Source organism: Natrix helvetica, assembly GCF_964273705.1.
Source record: "Natrix helvetica genome assembly, chromosome: 1".
Lineage (NCBI taxonomy): Eukaryota > Metazoa > Chordata > Lepidosauria > Squamata > Natricidae > Natrix > Natrix helvetica.
The window spans coordinates 330,448,950-330,469,417 of NC_138548.1; the positions used below are offsets into that span (position 1 = coordinate 330,448,950).

Here is a 20,468-nt window from a genome sequence, read left to right on the forward strand (position 1 = left end):
TAAATATTACTTGTGTCACCTGTAATCAGCAAAAATACCTATAGAGAACACAAAATCAGTTTCTATTAAGTTTTATAATATTATCGCAAGCTTCTTAAGAGAAACGGACAGTTCTGCCAAATTCAATTTCAAATTGCCCCACCAATGGTTTCCTCCTCTTTCTTCAGTTGCAGGGTTTTTGTAATGTATACACCTTAAAACATACACATGTATTTTTTTCTGAATATACATATATTGCAAAGCAATTTCCTCTAATGCAATGCAATTTTATACACAATTTTCCTTAATACCATTTTTTCTACTTTTGGAAAAGTGCAGATATTAGTGTATAAACTGCACTCTGGGTAAGATATAGTGATACTCCACTATTTGTTGAGGTCACAGATTCTAGAAAACCTGACCTGCAGCAAAATGAGATTCATTCTAATGAAACAGGAGAGATAAAGGACCACTGAGGTAGACAAAGCCTGAACAGAATAAGTAGGTGGACAAATGGACTATCCCAAATAATTTCTCTGGTTACACCAGACAACATTTTTAACAGGTGGAATTCAAATGAGGCTAACAAATATAAATTCCAAGAATGAAATACAAGTACAGAAACCGAACCTTCTCAAAAGCCACATCAAACCCAAAATAATTAAACAGAAAGTATCTGACAGTCAAGTAATAATTTTAATTTGTTCAAACAAAGAATTTCATTCCATTTTTCTGTAGTTTACATTTGCTATAACAACTAAGAGAAAAGAGGAAAGCCCTTTAAAATCTTGGATTGTTATCTGTAAAAAATTTGCTCACCCAGTGTAATATAATGGATAATAGTGTTGGATTAGAACCAGCGCGAACCGTGTTTACATTCATTCTCGGTCTAGGAAAGTCACAGGTTGATTTGAAGGCAGTTCTATTTTAGATGGATTTACCAGAGAAGATTGTTGTTATAGGGAGAAAAAGGGGGAAGGAGTGGAAAGTACTGTGCCTTGACATTGTAAAACAGGGGTGGGTGACTATTGCCCTTTTATGAATTGTGGACTTTAAATCCCAGGATTCTTGAGTCAGTCACCCTGGCTCAGGAATTCTGGGAGTTGAAGTCCACAAGTTATAAAGAAGCAAGGCAGGATGTGAGTATATAAATGTCCAAGTTAACATCTTTAGGAAACTTACAGATGCTGTAGAAACTTGTCAATCAGCCAATTTAAAAAAAAACATACTGAAAAAGAAAACATGCATGGCCAAATGTAATATTCAAAACGAACTAAAATTGTATTATACCATATTATTTCTGAACATGAAGACCTTTTTTTTAGAAAAAATGCATTTTTAGATAGAGCAGACAGAAACATCTTCTGTTCTTCCACTAGAATCTTAAATTTCGGTATCTGTTCTACGATGCCATTTACAGTTGTCAATACATTACTTTAATTTACTGTTTTGCCCAATTTTTAATATGCATTTTGGCTCTTTCCATTGCTATTACATTCTAAGCATGATTAATACATTTTATTAATCTGCAGCTATATGATGACTAATACATTTTGGAAATAAACAAATAAATAACATCTTGAAAAATGTTCTGAAAATGTTTGTTCCCCCCCCCCCCGTTTTTTTTTTTACTCTTAAAGTGCAAGGGTGGGTGGGGAACATTTGCTAACCAACTTTTAAAATCTTTGGAAGGCTGAGGGAGATGAAGCAGATGGGACAAATCTCACAAATGTGGGTGGAACTATGGTTTGAGGAGAAAGTGTGGAAAGATTGTTCAGGGTTGTCCCTCTTTTAGGCCTTCCATTACAATACTCACATGGGTCCCTTCTCAAAAATAGTAAAAAAAAAAAATCTATCAGGTTTTCAACAGTCAGGGATATCTTATTGTATCAAAACTTTATAGTCAGCCCAGTACAGTGGTGGGTTGCAGGCGGTACGCCCCGATACTGGCGTACCGATGCCTGCCTGGAGCTCCTTACCTGTATTTTAGCTCCTTACCTGTATTTTAGCATGACGCCTGTGCGATGCTCCGCCAAGCAGCTGGAGCATCGCAGAGGCTTGCGGAGGCATCACATGTGGTAAGAATGCATGCATGCACTGCACATGTGCGTGCATGCTGCACACATTCATGTGGTAGACACCGGGCCACATTACAATTGTACCAGTTGCAACGGGATCCGGAACCCACCACTGGCCCAGTACTTCCATTTATTGCTGATCAATAGTTTTTATCAACATTTTACTTTTTTGTGGTCCATAAATGCCTTGTTCTCCATCAGTATCCCATCATGAATTTCAGATCTGAGATGACATTGTGGCAGGGATTCCACCTATACAGTGAGTTAGAACAGCAGTGCAGGCCAAGGGTGACTGAGACTCAAGAAGGTGGGGTCATCATGATTGGAGAAACCTTGCTAAGTCTCAGAAACAAGAAAACATCCTGAGGAGACATAAATGTAAAATAAATTCTGTTTAGCAGCTAGAGAATACTGAATGGAAGGTGGGAGAGGCAGTAGAATTAAACAAGGCAAGAGTGGAGTACACTACATGATTCAACAAAGCAAGCTATCTGTCAGGGTTCAAAATAGCATCCAAAAGTAAATCAGAGTCCGAGACAAAGCATTCCTCAAAGTTCCAATGTATTAAGAGAGCCGTATTGGCACATCTGGGAAAACCCGAATCTGAAAGCTTCCCAGTTTCCCCCACCCAGTTGAAAATTCAAGATCTTGCCCCCACACCCTCAAGTCCATCACATGGTCCAATCTTCCACTGCCATGCTGACAGTTCCACCCCTCTAGGGCCAGCCAGGTGCAAAGGTGCAAAGACAAAGGATGACCTTGGCTTTCTAGAAAGAATTTTGTTATGGCTACATAGCATCTAACTTGGTACAATCCCCCCTACCATTTTCCACAATATAAAATGCATAGTAGAATAATAGAAAGTGTGGCAGGCCAAAGACGGAAGGCCAAACGGAATGCACAGGTACAGTATAGGTGATACCTTACTCAGTAGTAGTAACTGTGAAAGGGATCTTGGAGTCCTAGTGGACAACCATTTAAATATGAGCCAGCAGTGTGCAGCAGCTGCCAAAAAAGCCAACACAGTTCTAGGCTGCATCAACAGAGGGATAGAATCAAGATCACGTGAAGTGTTAATACCACTTTATAATGCCTTGGTAAGGCCACACTTGGAATACTGCATTCAGTTCTGGTCGCCACGATGTAAAAAAGATGTGGAGACTCTAGAAAGAGTGCAGAGAAGAGCAACAAAGATGATTAGGGGACTGGAGACTAAAACATATGAAGAACGGTTGCAGGAACTGGGTATGTTTAGCTTAAGAGAAAGAAGGACTAGGGGAGACATGATAGCATTATTCCAATATCTCAGAGGTTGCCACAAAGAAGAGGGAGTCAAACTATTCTCCAAAGCACCTGAGGGTAGAACAAGAAGCAATGGGTGGAAACTAATCAAGGAGAGAAGCAACTTAGAACTGAGGAGAAATTTCCTGACAGTGAGAACAATTAATCAGTGGAACAGCTTGCCTCCAGAAGTTGTGAATGCCCCAACACTGGAAGTCTTTAAGAAGATGTTGGATAGCTATTTGTCTGAAACGGTATAGGGTTTCCTGCCTAGGCAGGGGGTTGGACTAGAAGACCTCCAAGGTCCCTTCCAACTCTACTATTGTATTGTATTGTATTGTAAGATCCAAAAGAAAAGATGGCTGCAGGCTTGACACTATTAGGCCTGAACAATATCTGAACACCTATTCTAATACAGCCTAAAAGGATTTAAAGGGGACAAAACTGGGGAATTTACAGCCTGATATATTGATATCTGCATCATTACAGCAGAAACAATTAGAGCCAGTTACAAGATTCCATCTGGTTCAATAGGCATTTAAGGACTGGAGGAATGGTGACCTAAACAGAGCAAGCTGTCTAATTCCCCATGCATGCTGGTGATTTGCTTTAGCAACAGAAGACAACTAAAATTGTTTCAAAGGTAATTAAATGTGGGTGACTCCCATACTGTACTCCCAAAGTTCCTGAAGATTTTGCCCTAGATATCATATCCTTGGGCTGACTCTGATAGCAATAGCACTTAGACTTACGTACTGCTTTACAGTGCTTTATAGCCCTCTCTAAGCAGTTGACAGAGTTGGCTTATTGCCCCCAACAATCTGGGTCCTCATTTTACCGACCTCGGAAGGATGGAAGGCTGAGACAACCTTGAGCTGGTCAGGATCAAACTCCTGGCAGTGGGCAGTCAGCCTGCAATACTCCATTCTAAGCACTGTGCCAACACAGCTCTTATTGATATTGTGAGTTGAGCATGAAGGTCTGGCCCTCCTTTATGCATAATTAACTTGTGCAGTTCCTTTTGAGCTCACTTGCAAATCCAGAAACCACTTTATCTTCAAGTAAGACTAATACAGGTCCAGAACGAATAAGAGAATTTCACTATATAAGACTGTACTTTGGGTTCTTCGAAAAGGTAAGTCCCCTTCCTTGAGGGATCTCCTATGTCTGGGGGTGTTAAGCTTATGGCTCGCAGGCCGGATGCGTCACATGTTGGCCAAGCCCACCCCCAGTTTAGCAAAGGGGGAAAAAGCCATGATACGTCATGTGATGACATGACACCACAAGTTTGACACCCCTGTCCTATGTGTATCATACTGTCTGCTATAATTATGGTAATCTGACACACTTATTAATATTTGAAGTGCCAATCCTTTACAAGTTCTAAAATGTATCCCATGTTTAAACCGTTAATGTTTCTGTACAATTACACCTGTTATCTTCATAGAAAAGACAGACAATAATGTATCTATCTAAAGAGAGATAATAGTGTGACCTCTTTGTTTTGTATCAGTGTGAAGAAACAATTTCCTGATTCTAGTTTGATTTGGATTTTCAACAAGCTTTAAAACTACAGTTGCCCTGTAAAATTTAATGGAAAGAATGGGGAGGAAGAGAGACGTGTATCATCCAGAGTTGGATTCCTACCAGTTCGGACCGATTCAGACTGGTTCAGTGGAGTAGGTAGTAATTTGGCCTGCCGTGCCCCTGAACCAGTTCCATCAGCAGTGCCTACGGTGGCGCCATCTTGTTTTTTGCTTCTGCGCGAGTGCAGAATTTTTTTTACTACTGCGCATGTGCGCGCCCAAAGCGTGTCCCTGAGCGAAGTGGCAGTAGCAGAAGCCGGAATCCACCCCTGGTATCATCACTAGGTTTATTCTAAGTTTGGGAATATTGAATCTAGTCAGGTTGATGAGATTCCCTTAATATAAAAGTATTATCTTAATTAAAAGAGTTATTAGGAATACAGTGTACCGATGTTCATTGGACTGCCAAATAAGATTTCATCTTTAACCTTTTAGGAAAGCTATTCCTAAATTCCTGGTGTTGGGATTCAGTTACATATCCAGGTAGACCTCCTTATTTATTATATGATTCTACAGACAATATAATAAAACTGAGTTTACAATTGCTGCTGAGCTGTTTCTGATAGGCAGCCGCCTCTGCAAATTTTCAATTTCCTCTCTTTAGAAGCTACAAATACAAGAAAGAGGTGAGGTAGAGATATTACAACAATAGAAGATTGAAAAAGGAGGTCAGTAGCACATGAATGTTGTTTGGTACACATAAACATTCATTTATAGAGAATGAATGGACATACTTCCTTCTTCCTTTTATTTTAGAAGGAATATTCCAAATCATGCAACCTACTTCTTTGTTTATGGACTGCAATGAGTTGTTCTATTGCTTAGTAACTTAATTCACCTCCATTAATAGCCAAAATTCTTCAACAGGACAAGATTTATTTTTTAGGGGGGAAAAAAATCATAACACCAATGTATGCTGTATTCCAAACCGCAATTACCTGCCCAAAACAAACAGGATGGAGTTCCCCACACATTATTTAATTCCTAAATAAAGTTTAGCAATACAGAACAGCTCTGTTTAAAGCCTCTGAAGCAGGGGTGAAATTCAGCAGGTTCTGAAAGGTTCTGGAGAAACGGTTGAGGAAATTTTGAGTAGTTCAGAGAACCAGCAAATACCACCTCTGGCTGACCCCAGAGTGGGGAAGGAATGGAGATTCTGTAATATCCTTCCCCCCAGGAGTGGGGAGGGAATGGAGATTTTACAGTATCCTTCCCCAGGAGTGGGGAGAGAATGGGGATTTTGCAGTATCCTTCCCCAGGAGTTGGGAGAGAATGGGGATTTTGCAGTATCCTTTCCCAAGCCACGCCACAAAACTGGTAGTATTTTTTTTGGAATTTCACCACTGCTCTGAAGCTAGTGAAAAATAAAAAATCCCAAGAAGAGGCAAAACCTTGCTCTTAGCAATTTGTGACGGACTAGAAATGAAAATGTATTTTCTGTTCGCTACAACAGCAGGAAGAGGAATGACAAAAATAATCATTTATTCTTAAGTGGAAAAGATACCTTTTTCACTCATGGTAAGTCTATACAAGCTAATAATTAAAGGCAAGCATCTGAAACAACCCGAGCAGAGAATGCGGGTCTCATCTTTGAGGGATGCATTTGTCAGTTTGTAATTTTCCTGAGGCCTGAAGAATCAAAGCAATGCCTTCTTGTAATAATGACAGCAAATACACAAACAGGCTCTGAGTGCTGAAAGGCTCTGGTTGAATCATTCAGGCTTCCAAATTTGCACTTGAAGAAAGCCAAGCATGATGTGTCAGTGTGGGAGAGGGCCAGAAAAGGCATCTCACATTGCACATGACAAGGCACCAGAAAGAACAAGCTGGGCACTTAAGGCCTTCACCCTTTTAAGGGAGACTTTCATATTCTGCGAATTTTCAGATCAAGTGCAAACCCCATGCACGCTAAATGGATGTAAAATTAATGCTGCCGCTACAAGATGAGCAAATAAGAACAAGAGAGTTTCGTGCTCTCTTGGCTGTGGGTTTTATATTACATTTGTTGTTGTTAGTTGCAAAATTATGTCTGACCCATCGTGACCCCATGGACAATGTTCCTCCAGGCCTTCCTGTCCTCTACCATCCTCTGGAGTCCATTAAACTCATGGCAACTACATCAGTGACTCCATCCAGCCACTTCATTCTCTATTGTCCCCTTCTTCTTTTGCCCTCAATCTTTCCCAGCATTAGGCTCCTCTCCAGTGAGCTTACACTATGTAGCAGATCACAATTTATGGATGCTAGGCTCATTCAAGATCATCATGTTGAGTACCAAAAGGTCCATCTTGGCACCCTGTTTTATTCCCCCTACAATGGGCAATGTGAACAAAGAGCACCCCCCCCCCAAAAAAGGAAATTAGAAGTAGTATTCCTATCATCCAGTTCCTCTGCAATGGAAATGTCTCCCTCACTACATGTTATGTACAGTGAAGTTTCTAATAGAAAAACCCAATCCCATCTACTTGTTGCCTCTCCCTGCTCCATAATTTTGAAGCCAAAAGATTAACAACCTTAAGTAAAAAAAAAAAAACAATCCTCAACTCTAAGGTAAATTATTATAATTATTCCAGTGTTGCTCTTTTATTCTACCAGGGGTTAAAGCGAAAAATTAAGAAGTGATTTATCCTTCTAGCTTGGCCTTCCATAATATATTAGCATCCACGTATACTGAACTGCAAATCTTGTTATCTCCTACCAAGTTAACTATGGATAATGAGAATTATATTTCAGGACATTTTGAAAGCTCTGGCTTGGAGAAGGCTGCTCTTGTTTATTAATTCAGTAACTCGTAGATTGATGTTTTCCTTTACATTCCTTGTGCTTGTACTTCTAATTTCCTCTGTGCTTCTAATGCTTTTGAATATTTGGATAGCTGATTCTGGCTTGTTCTGTTGTTTTACAAAGATATTGGTGACATCATTCTCAAGTCTATTTCCTGTATGTTCCCCTGTATAGATTAAAAGGCTTTTGGGTGACCATAGTTGTGCAGTTTTACATCCCTACCCCAAAACAGACATTTTATTGCACTTACCAGAGCAAGTGTAGCAGATTTCAGTTGTGCCTGACAAATAAAGAACTCAAACCTTGAACCATTACAATTCATAAAAAGCAGAGCAAACCATTGTATCTAAGTCAGGGGATCTGGCCTGTGGGGTGCTTAAATCTGGCCCATGGGGCTGGCCTGGAAATAGCAAAGGACTGACCCGCAGTGCCTCTGGCAGCTGAAATAGTGTGTGGGAGGGCGCATGTCCCCCCCCCCCGTGGCCCATTTTTGGCCTGAACAGCCTTTTGCACCATCTGGCAGCCAAAACAGGCTGCAGGAGGACTGTGCAGAGCCCTCCACAGCCCATTTTGGCCGGCAAAATACTGCAGGAGGCACCCATTCCATTACCCCCACCCTGGCCGACCCGTGGAGGAGAACTCGAAGAAATCTAGTTTGAACCCCTGATCTAAGTACTCAATGTGTTGTTCTGCATATGAAGTAACCTTATAATAATAGCCACCTTGTACCAAAGGTGCTTTTTCAAGAAGCAACTGGACTTTCTTGTTTTTTTCTTTGAAGAAGTTTTCCTTCTCATCTAAGAAAAGCGGAAGAAGTTTCTCCTTTAGGACAACCACGATCTGGATGACTGAGAATCTCCATACATTCATACTTGGCCCTAAAAAGACATTTTAGCTAAGCATGTATATTCTGAAAGCAGTTTGTATGATTTCTTGGAGTGTCGGTATGTTCTGCGAACTCAGAAAATCAAGCAAAATGGGTAAACTTCAGGTACCCATGAGTGAATGTACTGTGCAAGCAAAGCCTGCAATTGCTGACACTAGTAATTGACTGTCATGTTGTCGTTTTCACATTGGTAACAAAATGAAAGCAAAAAGATTAATTCCTACTTCTTGCAGCAGATGTTGTACATCAAAACTGCATTACAGATATTTGAAGCGAGCAAGTTCTAAGCAAACCAAGAAAACAAGGGCTGTGGTGACCCTTCCCATTTCTTCTTCTTTTTATATTCCCTTTTTTTTTTGTTTCCAATTCAATGGATTCAGGATTGAAGAGAAAGGTAGGATAGATCCAACAGAAAGCCAGGTGCTAAAGAGGACAAACAAAACCACTATAGGGGAGCCATGGAATTGAAACAGCAGGTGTTTCATCATGAAAATCCCTCATCTAAGCTTGTTTTTTGAGAGCAGAAGTAGAAACTATCGAGCATGCCCTACATGTCTTGTGCCAACACAATTTAATTAAAACAACTGAACATTGTGCTCCAATTTTGCTATACTAACCTTTCAGGGTTTGTTTGTTTTTTAAATAACAGCTAACCCGTGTTTATGAATCCCATTTACAGTTCAGTTCAAGAACAATAGAAGTTGTTTACATTTGAGAATATTTAACATGCTATACACTGATCTTTAATTTACAGAGGCAAGGATGCAGAAGACAAGTTGTCTTCTTCCATTTCTTTGCGCTTTGATAGTTCTACTCCCAAATTTGATAGTTTAGAAAGGCCCTTGTCTCTTCTAAATTAGGGACCCAGACAAAGATTATAAACTAGCAATGAAATATTGTAGCTCATGATGATGGAGGAGGAGATATAGCTGACAATCAATTATGGCTGGTTTTGTTCTATTAAAAACAGTGAAGTGTCATAAAACAACAGTCCCACATTAGAAAAATTATCTATTTATCCAACTTGTCTGATTTTTAATTCCGCCCCCTCCCCCCTTGCTTCAGTATTTCAATCTTCCTTAAACAGTGGCTAAGTCAAAGTGGCTAACTCAGAGTAAATGATGAATTCCTAATAATATCTGTCTGAAAAATAGCAAATGCTTGGAGACCAAGCTGAATATGTTAAAAACCACTGTTCATTTTCATCATTAGCATATTTTCATTCTTTGCTGGGTGTATCTCCCACATGCATTATCCAGTTAGATCACCAATGTGTATGTGTCTGTGTGCACAATTTCCACATTATGCCAACAGAACCTTCTCAAAAACAACGTGCAGCTGTATCTTTCTACAGGTTCCTTGGAGCCTTGCCCTCTGCAGACTTGTAGCAATGTGAAACCATCGTGAGCATTTCTGTCAAATTCCACTCATCTGTCAGAGTAGTGGATTATTTCTTGAGAGACTGAAATTGGTTGCCTTGGATCAGAACACCATCAATCTTACTCATGTAGGGTGCAGGCTGACTGCTTCGAACTCTCACAAGAGGAGCAGCTCTGCTGTTCCTAAGCAGGTGATGAGACAGTTGTAAAATCTTTACTCTATCTATATCACAGCCCCTGCGAAAGGCATGTCATATTTCCCATTTCTTCAACATTCTGTATGCATTCTATGCCATTCTCTTCTACTTCAATAAAGGAGGCAATTTTTCAAGCTTAGGCAAATACTCTAAGCCACAGGAATATCTATCCCTCATTTTTTTCCCTCTCTCTGTCTCATCATGTCACTTGTTTCACCCGATTGTGGAAAAATGAGATCCCATTTTCCTTTTCACTGTTTTTTTTTAAATGTATGGACTTGCTAATCCATTGCGTCATCATCAATGTCATATAACAGAGAGCCCTTTTCTGTATCTATAGGCATTTGGTATACTTCTTTTGATGTTCTTCCATCTAAACAGTTCACCTTCTAATAATTGTTATTTTAATCATTAAAGGTAGAAAGTCACACATAAACAATCAATGTTTAAAGCTTAAAACTGAATACATCAAATGCAATCCATTATCATTTTCTCATCTATTAAAATTATGGATGTACTAGTAATGTTTCAATAGAGAAAATGGGTGCTCTAGTGCAACTTGTCATTTTTGGGCTTATCTAGGAAAAGTCTTCAATCAATCATTTTTCTATTGTCCTTATTAATTATTGTTAGTCATTCTTTGCCAGACTATTCCATCTTGGATCAGAGATTCAGTGAAGTCTGAAGTTGAATCCTACATTAATTTCTCAGTCCACATTGTATGAGCCCATGCTTTCATCCTTCCATTCTCATACATTTAGATCTGATTTTTGAGAGTACATTTTAGAATGGTTTCACGTCATTTCATCTTGGAACAACAAAGCCCAAACAAGCAAGCCCCACCACCATCATTTTGTCTTCCTAAACCCTTCTGTCCAAAGCCAAATTTCCAATAGAGTAGTCTTCTATAGTTCATAATTGATCACTATGATTGATCATTTCCTGAATCATAAGCCATGAAGCAAGTCCCAAACAAACCGTCAGCCTTGAAATATTGCATAGCCTGATCCTCACTTGAGGAATAGTGTTGTAATGAAATGCCTTAAACTCAATCTTACCTTAATCAATTTCTATTTCCAACACAAATATCCTTTTCCTTCCTTCAACCTACAAGCATCTTTAGAAATACTTCTCATTGAATGACCATAAATCACCATCTGTGACAAAGTCAGGCAATGGGTCACTGTTGTTCACACTCCGTGCCTCATTTTGGGAGAACAAATATTTTTACAGCATAGGAATTAAAGCAAAGGGTCGCCAAAAGCTGCAATTATAGACTCACTTGCCACAGTGTAAGTCCAAATGGTACAATGGTATACAAATAGGACTAAGAATATGCATATCATGTATAATATATGCTTATATTTTCTCTGAAATTTTTCTGACAGGTCTCCAAGGTGTTAAAATATGCCCACTAGGAAAGATATTGCTTTCTTCTTGGTTTTTCCTACCTTTTCCATACCCACAATTTAGGCACTGGTTCCTTTGTGGATATTTGTTTTTAATACATGGATCTAATGTCTCAGTTGCCCACTCCCCAGCCAATAAAATCTATACCTTAAACTCTGTAACCTGTGAGTTTTAATAAGGTTGATTTTCTATCCACCCCCACATATATCCCAGTGCATTAAGCAAAGACTGAATTGTAAACGGTATGAGTTACCCACAGTTACACACAATGTAAAGTGGGAAAAAGAAGTCAGAGAGCGAGAGAAAGAGAAAAACACAAATGCACAACCTAAACAAGTGTTGTACTTCCTTTCCAGACAAGCAAACATTGAGTTGCCTACATTATCAGATTTTTAAATGTGAGCTGATTGCACATAATCCATTCTCACAGGCCTATTCTGGCATCTCTAGCAGTATCCACTATGTATAATCTTACCTGGTCTGGGCAGATGCTGATGCTGCTGGAAGGTTTGCTGAAGGGAGCCTTGACAGAGCAGTACAGCACAGGCACTTATCCACAAATACAGGACCCAGGACATTGCAGAGACCATGGCCATCCTCTGAAGGGAAGGAAGGAAAGGCAAGAGTTAGCATTCCCACCGAGTAGGATTGCCTTCTAGTTTCTTTCAGGTCTATTAGTCCTTTCCTATCTTTTATCCGGGCTCTGGCTTTCATATATCAAAGAGCATATTCAAGGGACCTTGAGACCTGCTTCTACACCAACTTTAAATAATTCAGGAGCATAAATGAAATTTATTTGTAAAAGAAGCCCAGGGCTAGTGGAAGCCAAGCTGCAGCTTGATGAGCTTGGCTTGAATTACAAAAGTCACACTAATGTGCTGGTCTTCCGGAGGGCACATTTGAAGGCAGAAGATTAGACATTCATGCCTTGCTGTTTATTTATTTATTTATTTTAAACCATGCCATTTATACTTTTGCAGTAGTTTATACCTCTGGGTTTTCAGCCGTCCGCTATAAGTGACACTAGCATTTCCTTTGGCTTATGCACAGTTGACAGTCAACTGTCTGAAAGGATAACTCTCGTTTTCAAGAGTTATTCCACACAGCAGCAAGAAGAAGCACAAGGGGCACATTTGAGCCTATTTTCTCCCTGTTACATTCTGTTGAACAGGAAACGGGAGCATCACTCCTACAACATATCCTTTGTGCTATTGAGGATTGCTTATTATAGCACTAACTCTTCCATTTACATACATCAAAGTATCATCTCAAAGCTTCATAAAAATACTGGCTGTACGGCTGAAAGTTATTGCGTATAATCTCCCTGGCCAGTCTGGGAATTCTGATACCATTCAGTATCATACTTAACTGCATCAGGCTCAACTCTCAAGCCATTAAATTTTTATTATCATCTGGTCTGCCAAGCAAAGGAACGGTTTCTCAGAAACATATGCTTCCTTCCCCCATTTTTTTAAAAAAAAGCAAAGCAAAGCTGCCACCTTTCTCCAACCTTGTATTTTATCTAAATTCACCTAACCAAAAAACGCATTTGTCTGCCCTTGGACAACTAATAGAAAAGAACATTAGTCTGAATGAACATTGGGAAGACACACTTATCCCGCCCTCCCCCAAAATGGAAGATCCCTCTTTGTCAGGGCCTGGTATGTCATTTCATTTCTGTTGTATCAATGATGGTATGGTTCAGATGACCTCTATGTGAAAGTGTGTGTGTGTGTGTGTGTGTGTGTGTGTATGCATGCATAAAGTTCACATCCTCTCTGCAATGCTTTTGATGCCTGCCAAGTGTTGGCTATTCTGTGCATGTCCAGTGTTTCGAGCAATTCCTTCTGTTGCTTTTCACATTGCCAAATTAATCAAACCACGGGCACAGTCCTTCCTCAGCCAATGACAAGATGGCATTTTCTTTCTAATAACCCAATCAGCAGAGTATCAGGTTTTTTTTTTTTTTTTTTTTTTTTTGAAGACGAGGGTGAGAAAAGACTTCTAGACTCCAAGAAACCTCCTTCGATTCTCAGGGTTAATTTGGAAGCAGTTAAGACTAAGGCTAAAAATGAGAAAGGAATTGGGGGGGGGGGAGAATCTCCCTTCTGTTTTGGTTAAGCAGAAAAGATCTGATCCACTTCAACTTGTCAATGTCAAGCCGAGATGTAACTGTTTTTGCGATTATTTTAAAGCATCGCCTAACAGTGATATCTGTAAAAGGCTGTTGGTCGGAAAGAGGACAGATCAAGTCCAACTTTTTAAAGGAGATGCTTAATGTTGCAAAATGGTAAGAGAGGATTGTCTCCAGCAGTTGCCATTTAAATCACCTTCTCTGCCTCATCTAAGATACTTGCCCAAGTAAACAGCAGTTTACTTTATAACTTCACAGCTCTTGCTCTTTCTTTCTTTTTTTCTTTCTCTCTGACTGACTTTCACTTCACTCCAAATGAAAGTCCCTCTCTCTCTGCTTCCTTCTTTACTCCCCCCACCCCACACCCAGAACAAGGCATCCTGCGATCCTACAGTCCTCATATATCCAAAACCCATGCAGAACCAGATCGATTTAGAGAGCAGTCTTCCTCCTCCTCCCCACTTTGCAAGGGAGGGGTTCACTTATGACATCAACAAACATTGAAGAAGAAAAGGATGAGCCTCAGCTGAGACTTCCATCCGTCAAGTGCTCTAATTCAACTTGATCATCATCATCATCATCACCATCATCATCATCATCATCATCATCATCATCATTATTATTATTATTATTATTAATCAATTAAGCAGTGAGCAAAAGAAGAAGGAAAAAGAGGTGGTAGGAGGATCATAATAAAGAGTTTACGAACCCCTCCCTCACCTTAGTATGATCTTTCAACCGCATGGAAGACATTATTTTAAATCCCTTTCCCCTTTAATTGCCCCCACTTCCAGTTTCAGCCTTTCATCTTGAGATGAGAGGGGGGGGAGTCATCATTTGAATGAACTTTTATTTTCTGGAAATCGCCCCCGTTCTTCGCCTTTCATGAGCAATGCTTCGCCTCCTCCCACCCTCCGCTCTTCCCAAAAACCTGCCCGATTCTTGTTTTCTCCTAACCCCAGCGAAACCCTGGGAAGCTACGGGGCGGAGGAGGCTCTTCCTCCCACCCCCTGGCTTGCGCTCGGCTGCCTCTGAAGTCTCGGAAAGGCTGCCTTACCTGAGTACTGCAAGCCAAAGCAGAGCGCTCTGGGCGCATACATTGGAAAGATGTTAACACTTTTTCAAATCCATTTGGATGGACCACAGTGTCGGGGTGGAAGGGGTGGGTGGCGATAGAAATCCACTTCGGCCCTCCGGGGCAAGCAAAAAAGAATCGTCTTTTCTCTCTCTCTCCTCCCTCGGGATGTCTTCTCCTGAAGACCAAAGGCAACCCCAGGCGTCTCGGATGGGCTGGTCGGCGTCTCTCTCTCTCTCTCGTTCTTTCTTTCCCTCCCTCTCTCTCTCTCTCTCCGCCGCCTCACCACGGTCTCGCTGGCCGGACTCCTCCGTCCAACTGTTAGAGAGACATCCAAGCTGGCTCTTCTCTGCTCCCGGTCTCTCACAGGCGGCCGTAAAAGTAGCCAAGGTTGGTGGGACGGAAAACCCCCGTCATTTCACCTTTAAATCAATCTCCCGAGCGTCGCTCTTCTGCTTGAGGAGACCTTTTGGAGCGATCTGGAGATAATGCGTGGCTTCCCGGACACTTCGGTGGCCGCGGAATGACAGACCGGCTCGCTCAAATCGTTCGCTCTCCAAGGTACTCCGCGCCTGAGTGAAAGCAGATAGATGTACCGTTAGGCTAAAGCTCAGCCTGGCAATACCCGGTGCCGATCGTCTGTTTTATTATATATTCCCGGTTCGGTTTAAAGTCTCGCCTCTCTTAAAGGGACACGACCCTCTGACGGTAACCAGCAGCCCCCAATTGCCTCACCTGCTCAACTCTCCTGCCTTCCCACACTCTCCGAAGCTGCCTTTTTAAAGACGGGCAGGGTCGAGCATTTCTGCCACTCGGTGTGTGCCAACCAGCCAGCCAGCCAGCAGCCAGGGGGTTCTCCCTCCTCCCCGCAGCATCAGAGAGAAGGGAGGGGGAAACCCCGGGGAAGCAGGCTGAGCATGGGCAGGAAAGCGTCGGCAGTTCGAAATGTGACCAGGCAACGAGGGAAAGTGGGGGGGGGGAGGAAGAGGGGAAGAGAAAGGTAACCCAATTAGTCATCAGGGAAAGGAGTGTGCAAAACGGAGTCCTCAGCTTTTTCCCTAGAGAGCACGCTTGGCATTTGAGGGTGGCTATCGATCCCCCCTGGGAGAAATACACAACACCCCCTTCCTTCATATCACCAGGGGTCCTGTGCCACCTTGCAGAGAGACAGAAGGGTGATTGTGGTGTTATTTCCACTTCATCAGAGGGAAAGCGGGAGGTTTTGGTGCATCCGATCAAAGGCTAAATGAAACCAGTAACTCTCTGACTATATAAGTTGACACAATAACCAGATCGACGTACCAGTCCTCTTTTTCTTCACACTGGTCACCTTCCACATGGTCCCCCAAATGGCTACATGATTACAAATGATTAAAAACTGGTCAGTGTGAATGTTGGCAATTTTAGCTTTGTGCAGGTATGTCAATAACCAAGCCCTTCATTATCTAAAAATAAGTACAGCCAAAAATCTCTAGAAGGTGCCCGCATATTTTTTTTGAACCATTACTGTTATATATTAAACTGGAGATCCAAAATAAATATTAGCAGTCAAAGGATAATGCTCTGAATCTCTCTCTCTCTCCTATACATAAACACACACACACACACCTTTCATGCAGATGTGAATGCTCAGAATTAAGTTATTAATCATAAACAAGACTTTTGACATTTATGGGCTCCCAAAACTGATTCATTTTTTTTTCTTTTTCCCTTATTGAATTTTTACCCCGTGTTTCTGTTTTAAGCACCAAGTTTGGAGTTATGACAAAGACATCCAACTTACAAATTTAAACAATCCAAAGGAAAAGAAACACAAAATATAAATTAAAACCACATTAACTTCTAATATCAGAATTAAAATGAAACATAGATATAAATCTGATCTCCCACAACCTAGGAGCCAGGCAACCTTTCTTGCATACTGCACAGACAAGTTCCTAATTGAAAGATGATCTTCACTTTTGAAATAAAGGCCTCTTCTCCTGCTGATTTTAGTATCCAGGAAAATTCATTATAGGAAAGACAGATCTATGGATGGCTAATCCCAAAGGTATTAAGAGCTTTGTGGGTCAATACCAATATTCTGAACACAACAGAAGCCCTTCCTGATCTTGGAGAAGTTTCCATTGAGTGCTATGTTAGCTGATGGGTCAATACCAATATTCTGAAGGCCACCATAAGCTAGTTCTGATCTTTCAGAAGAAACATCACATGATCCCCATAAGTAGCCTAGCTAGCACATGCTTCATCATTTGCAGACTCAGAATATATTTCAAGGGTAGCTCTGCTTACAGAATATTGCAGTAGTCAAAGTGTGTTGCAGCTGAGGTGTGGATAATGTTTACTAGGTGTGGTTGCTTCGAAAACAGAAGAGAGAGAGAGAAACAGAGAGACAGAGACAAAGACAGAAAGAGAGACAGAGAGACAGAGAGAGGGAGGGAGGGGGAGAGAGAGACAGAGAGAGGACTTTGCACTTAGTACTTATGATAAATGCTGATTTTTTTTTACAAAATAAACATAAGCCAGGCAGAATGAACTGCGATTTATTTCCCATTGAATGGAAAAACTTGCTAAAACTTGTAAACATCTCTCTTGTTTGGATCAATGAGAGAAAACACTGGTTAATTTTGCAAGACATGTTATTGTATTTTAATTTTGAAATAATGAAGGACATAGTACATAGAATAATAGGGTTGAAAGGAATCTTGGAGTTCTTCTATTCTAACCTCCTGCTCAAGCAGGATACCCTATACCATTCTGGATCAATGGCTGTTCAAACTCTTCTTGAAAACTTTCAATGAGTACCCACAACTTTCAGAGTTAAGGTGTTCCACTGATTAATTATTCTCACTGTCAGGAAAATTTTCCTTAGTACTTGGTTGGATCTCTCTTCAATGATGTTCTGTCTGTTACTTCTTCTCCTACTCTCAGGTGCTTCGGAGATACATCAACACTTTCTCTGTGACAAACCCCTCAAGTACTGAAAAACTCCTATCATACTCCCCCCCAATCCTCCATTTTGTTAAACTAGACATACTAGTTCCCTCAATCATTCATCATATGGTTTATTCTCCAAACTCCTTATGATTTTTGATACATTCAAAAATATACATTCTCTACAATTTTTCCTAGGGTCTCAAAATGCTTTCTGTATCATGGTGACCAGAACTGGATCCAGTATTCTAAGTGTAGTCTCACTAGCACAGTGTGTGTGGACATCTTTTTTTGGGGGGGGGGGGGGGATAAGACAAGCACCTTCTCTCTTCCACTCTGATCATACCCTACCATGAGGGCTTTCTTTGATGAACATTTTTTAGATTATTACATTTATTTGATGCCAACAGTTTAAAAGCAGGAATGGAATGGAATGGAGGAATAGAATAGAATAGAATGCATTGTTTTCTGCTACATGCAAGGTCTTTATATAAAGGCATACACTATTTCAGTAGCAATACAGCAAGCTACAAAATGCACCACAAATTCAAATCTACCGTAACCTTCACACCGGCTTTAAGCCACCAACATGTTCGTCCTTTGCACCCCTTCTCCATATCAAGGGATTTCTCTAGAATAGATGATTCAGGAATGGTAGATTTAGATTTTCACAATGTTCCTTCCTTTTTAACATGCAAATTATCCCACTTGCCAGATCAATTAATAAACAGCTACAATTATCATTATGCCAATAATCTTCTTTGCTAAGTTTCAGAGATATCAATTAGCACTGAGAAATGAAGGAGGTAAGACAGTGGCATGCTAATATCTCCAAAGGGAACACAACTAAATTTTTCATTCCTTTGTTCAGAGGGCTATTTTATATACTAGTAGCTCTGCTAAGCCTGTCAAATACTACCCTATTCTTCATTGTCATTCTTCCCTGCCAAAAAACAAAAGGAAATTGCTTTGTTGTAATTGGGTAATTTGGCACCAAATCTCAATGGTGGGATCTAGGGCTGGAAGGGGTGTGTGCAAGAATCATAAAAATGAGCTTGGGGTTACATTGATGGCACTTCCACTAAAATGCACTCAAGGCTGATCTAGGTTAGTTTGACTACCTTCCAACTATATATATTGTGAGCTAATAAAGATCTCCTCATCAACCAGCCCTTTGTGACCAATAACTGAGCACAAAGAACTAAAGCCAATCAATGTTTTCTTGCCAGACAGGTAATAAGAGTGTTATTCCATCTCTTTAAATCCAGGATGAAATGCACATCTCTTCTTTTTTTCCAAAATAAAAGTGTGTCCAATACAAGAAAACACACATATCCCAGACTTGAACTGTGGAATCCTTGCTGCTCTCTGATCATGGTTATTTGCTTGCAAATGTTTCATTACCCAACTAGGGAACATTATCAGTGCCAGTGAGTGTGGGATTTTCTCCTTGTTTATAAACAGTAGCTTGCCCTGCCAGTTTTAGTAGGAGTGTGGTTTTCTTCTTGATAGTTTCTTGATTGGGGTATTGTTTTCTCCCTGTTTCTCAGGTGATAATACTTGCTTATCTGGGTGTTGGCTGTAAGAGAGAATATGTTCTGATCTTTTTGTTTTCTTAACTTTTTTTGTAATCATTACTTTTGAATGGCAGATAAATATGGTTTATTTTGATGGTTTATTTATGGCATATTAATGGATTATTTGTTTTCTTCTTACCTTTTTTTTAATCATTACTTTTGAATGGCAGATAAATATGGTTTATTTTGATGGTTTATTTATGGAATATTCCTGGGTTATTTGTCCAAATGCCAAGCTTCCAGGAATCTCCAAGAGGTTTTAGATTTAGCTTGGTTTAGGATGCTCAAAGTTTCCCACTTGTGATTATGGTTGAGTTTGTCCCTGTTGTGTTGTGAGATTGAGCAGCTTTTGTTGTGTCTTCCAAATGCTGGTTGGTGTTCCTGGAGCAATGGGCATTCAGGAAATTTTAAATAAGCTGAACTATTTAGATTGTTAACTGACCTATTTTTTTATCTCCTTGAGAACAATAAAATACATTCTTAGCACATATCCCATAGTGGTTGCTTTCACACCTGCTTTGAAGTTGTGGTTGCCAATTTTAACTTCCAGGGAAAACACAAAGCAGAGGAAGCTCATCTTCCTGGGATCCCACTAGACATACACATGGCTGTTACCTGCAGCTGCAAATTAGCTCAGAGTAGCACTTTGAAGGGTTCCTTTTGCCCACTTGTCTTATACATCAGCACTTTCTAAAAGCAGTAAAAACAAGGCTGTGTGTAGCAGATCGAGCCTCTGTGTCATATTCTGAGCTCCAAAAAAAAACCCCAGAAAAGAGTTGGGAAAGAAAGGGGGAGAAGGAGAAAGATCTCTTCAATGATAACCATTGCAAGCCGAAAAGGAAAATACATCCGAATTATTCATGCCACATTTGAAAAATAACAATTCGACTTGCAAAACAAGCTCCGTTAAAGAAGACTCAGAAGCTATAACAGGGGTCAACGAGGTGAGATATAATCAAGCTTCCAAATAACATAGGGAAGAATGGGTATTAGAGTCTCTAGCGCTTATGGTGTGACTATATGTCTGTATAACGTGTCAAATGCTTCTTCAGTATCTAAGTGCAGCTGGCTCAATTGCTCTCTGGAGATCTCCCCAGGCTGCTTTTATGCTGGCAGGCATGTCAGGGCACGTTTCTAGTTTCAGATTTCTCTCAGTGCCATTGATTCA

At 40.4% G+C, this 20,468-nt stretch overlaps 1 protein-coding gene across 4 annotated transcripts in view; it reads right to left on the bottom strand.

Moving 5' to 3' along the window:
• The window catches only part of TAFA1 (TAFA chemokine like family member 1), a 528,735-nt gene extending 513,130 nt beyond the window's left edge, over positions 1 to 15,605 (bottom strand). For all 4 annotated transcript variants that reach the window (XR_014173677.1, XM_081934046.1, XM_081934047.1 and 1 more), the window contains exons 1-2: positions 14,772 to 15,605; positions 12,056 to 12,179 (exon numbers count right to left, since the gene is read on the bottom strand). Coding sequence is in view for 3 of the 4 variants with exons in the window: in XM_081934046.1 (XP_081790172.1) it covers positions 12,056 to 12,179; positions 14,772 to 14,810 (163 nt within the window). In the remaining variant the exon portion in view is untranslated. The remainder of the gene's footprint in view (positions 1 to 12,055; positions 12,180 to 14,771) is intronic.
• Positions 15,606 to 20,468: the final 4,863 nt, after the last annotated feature.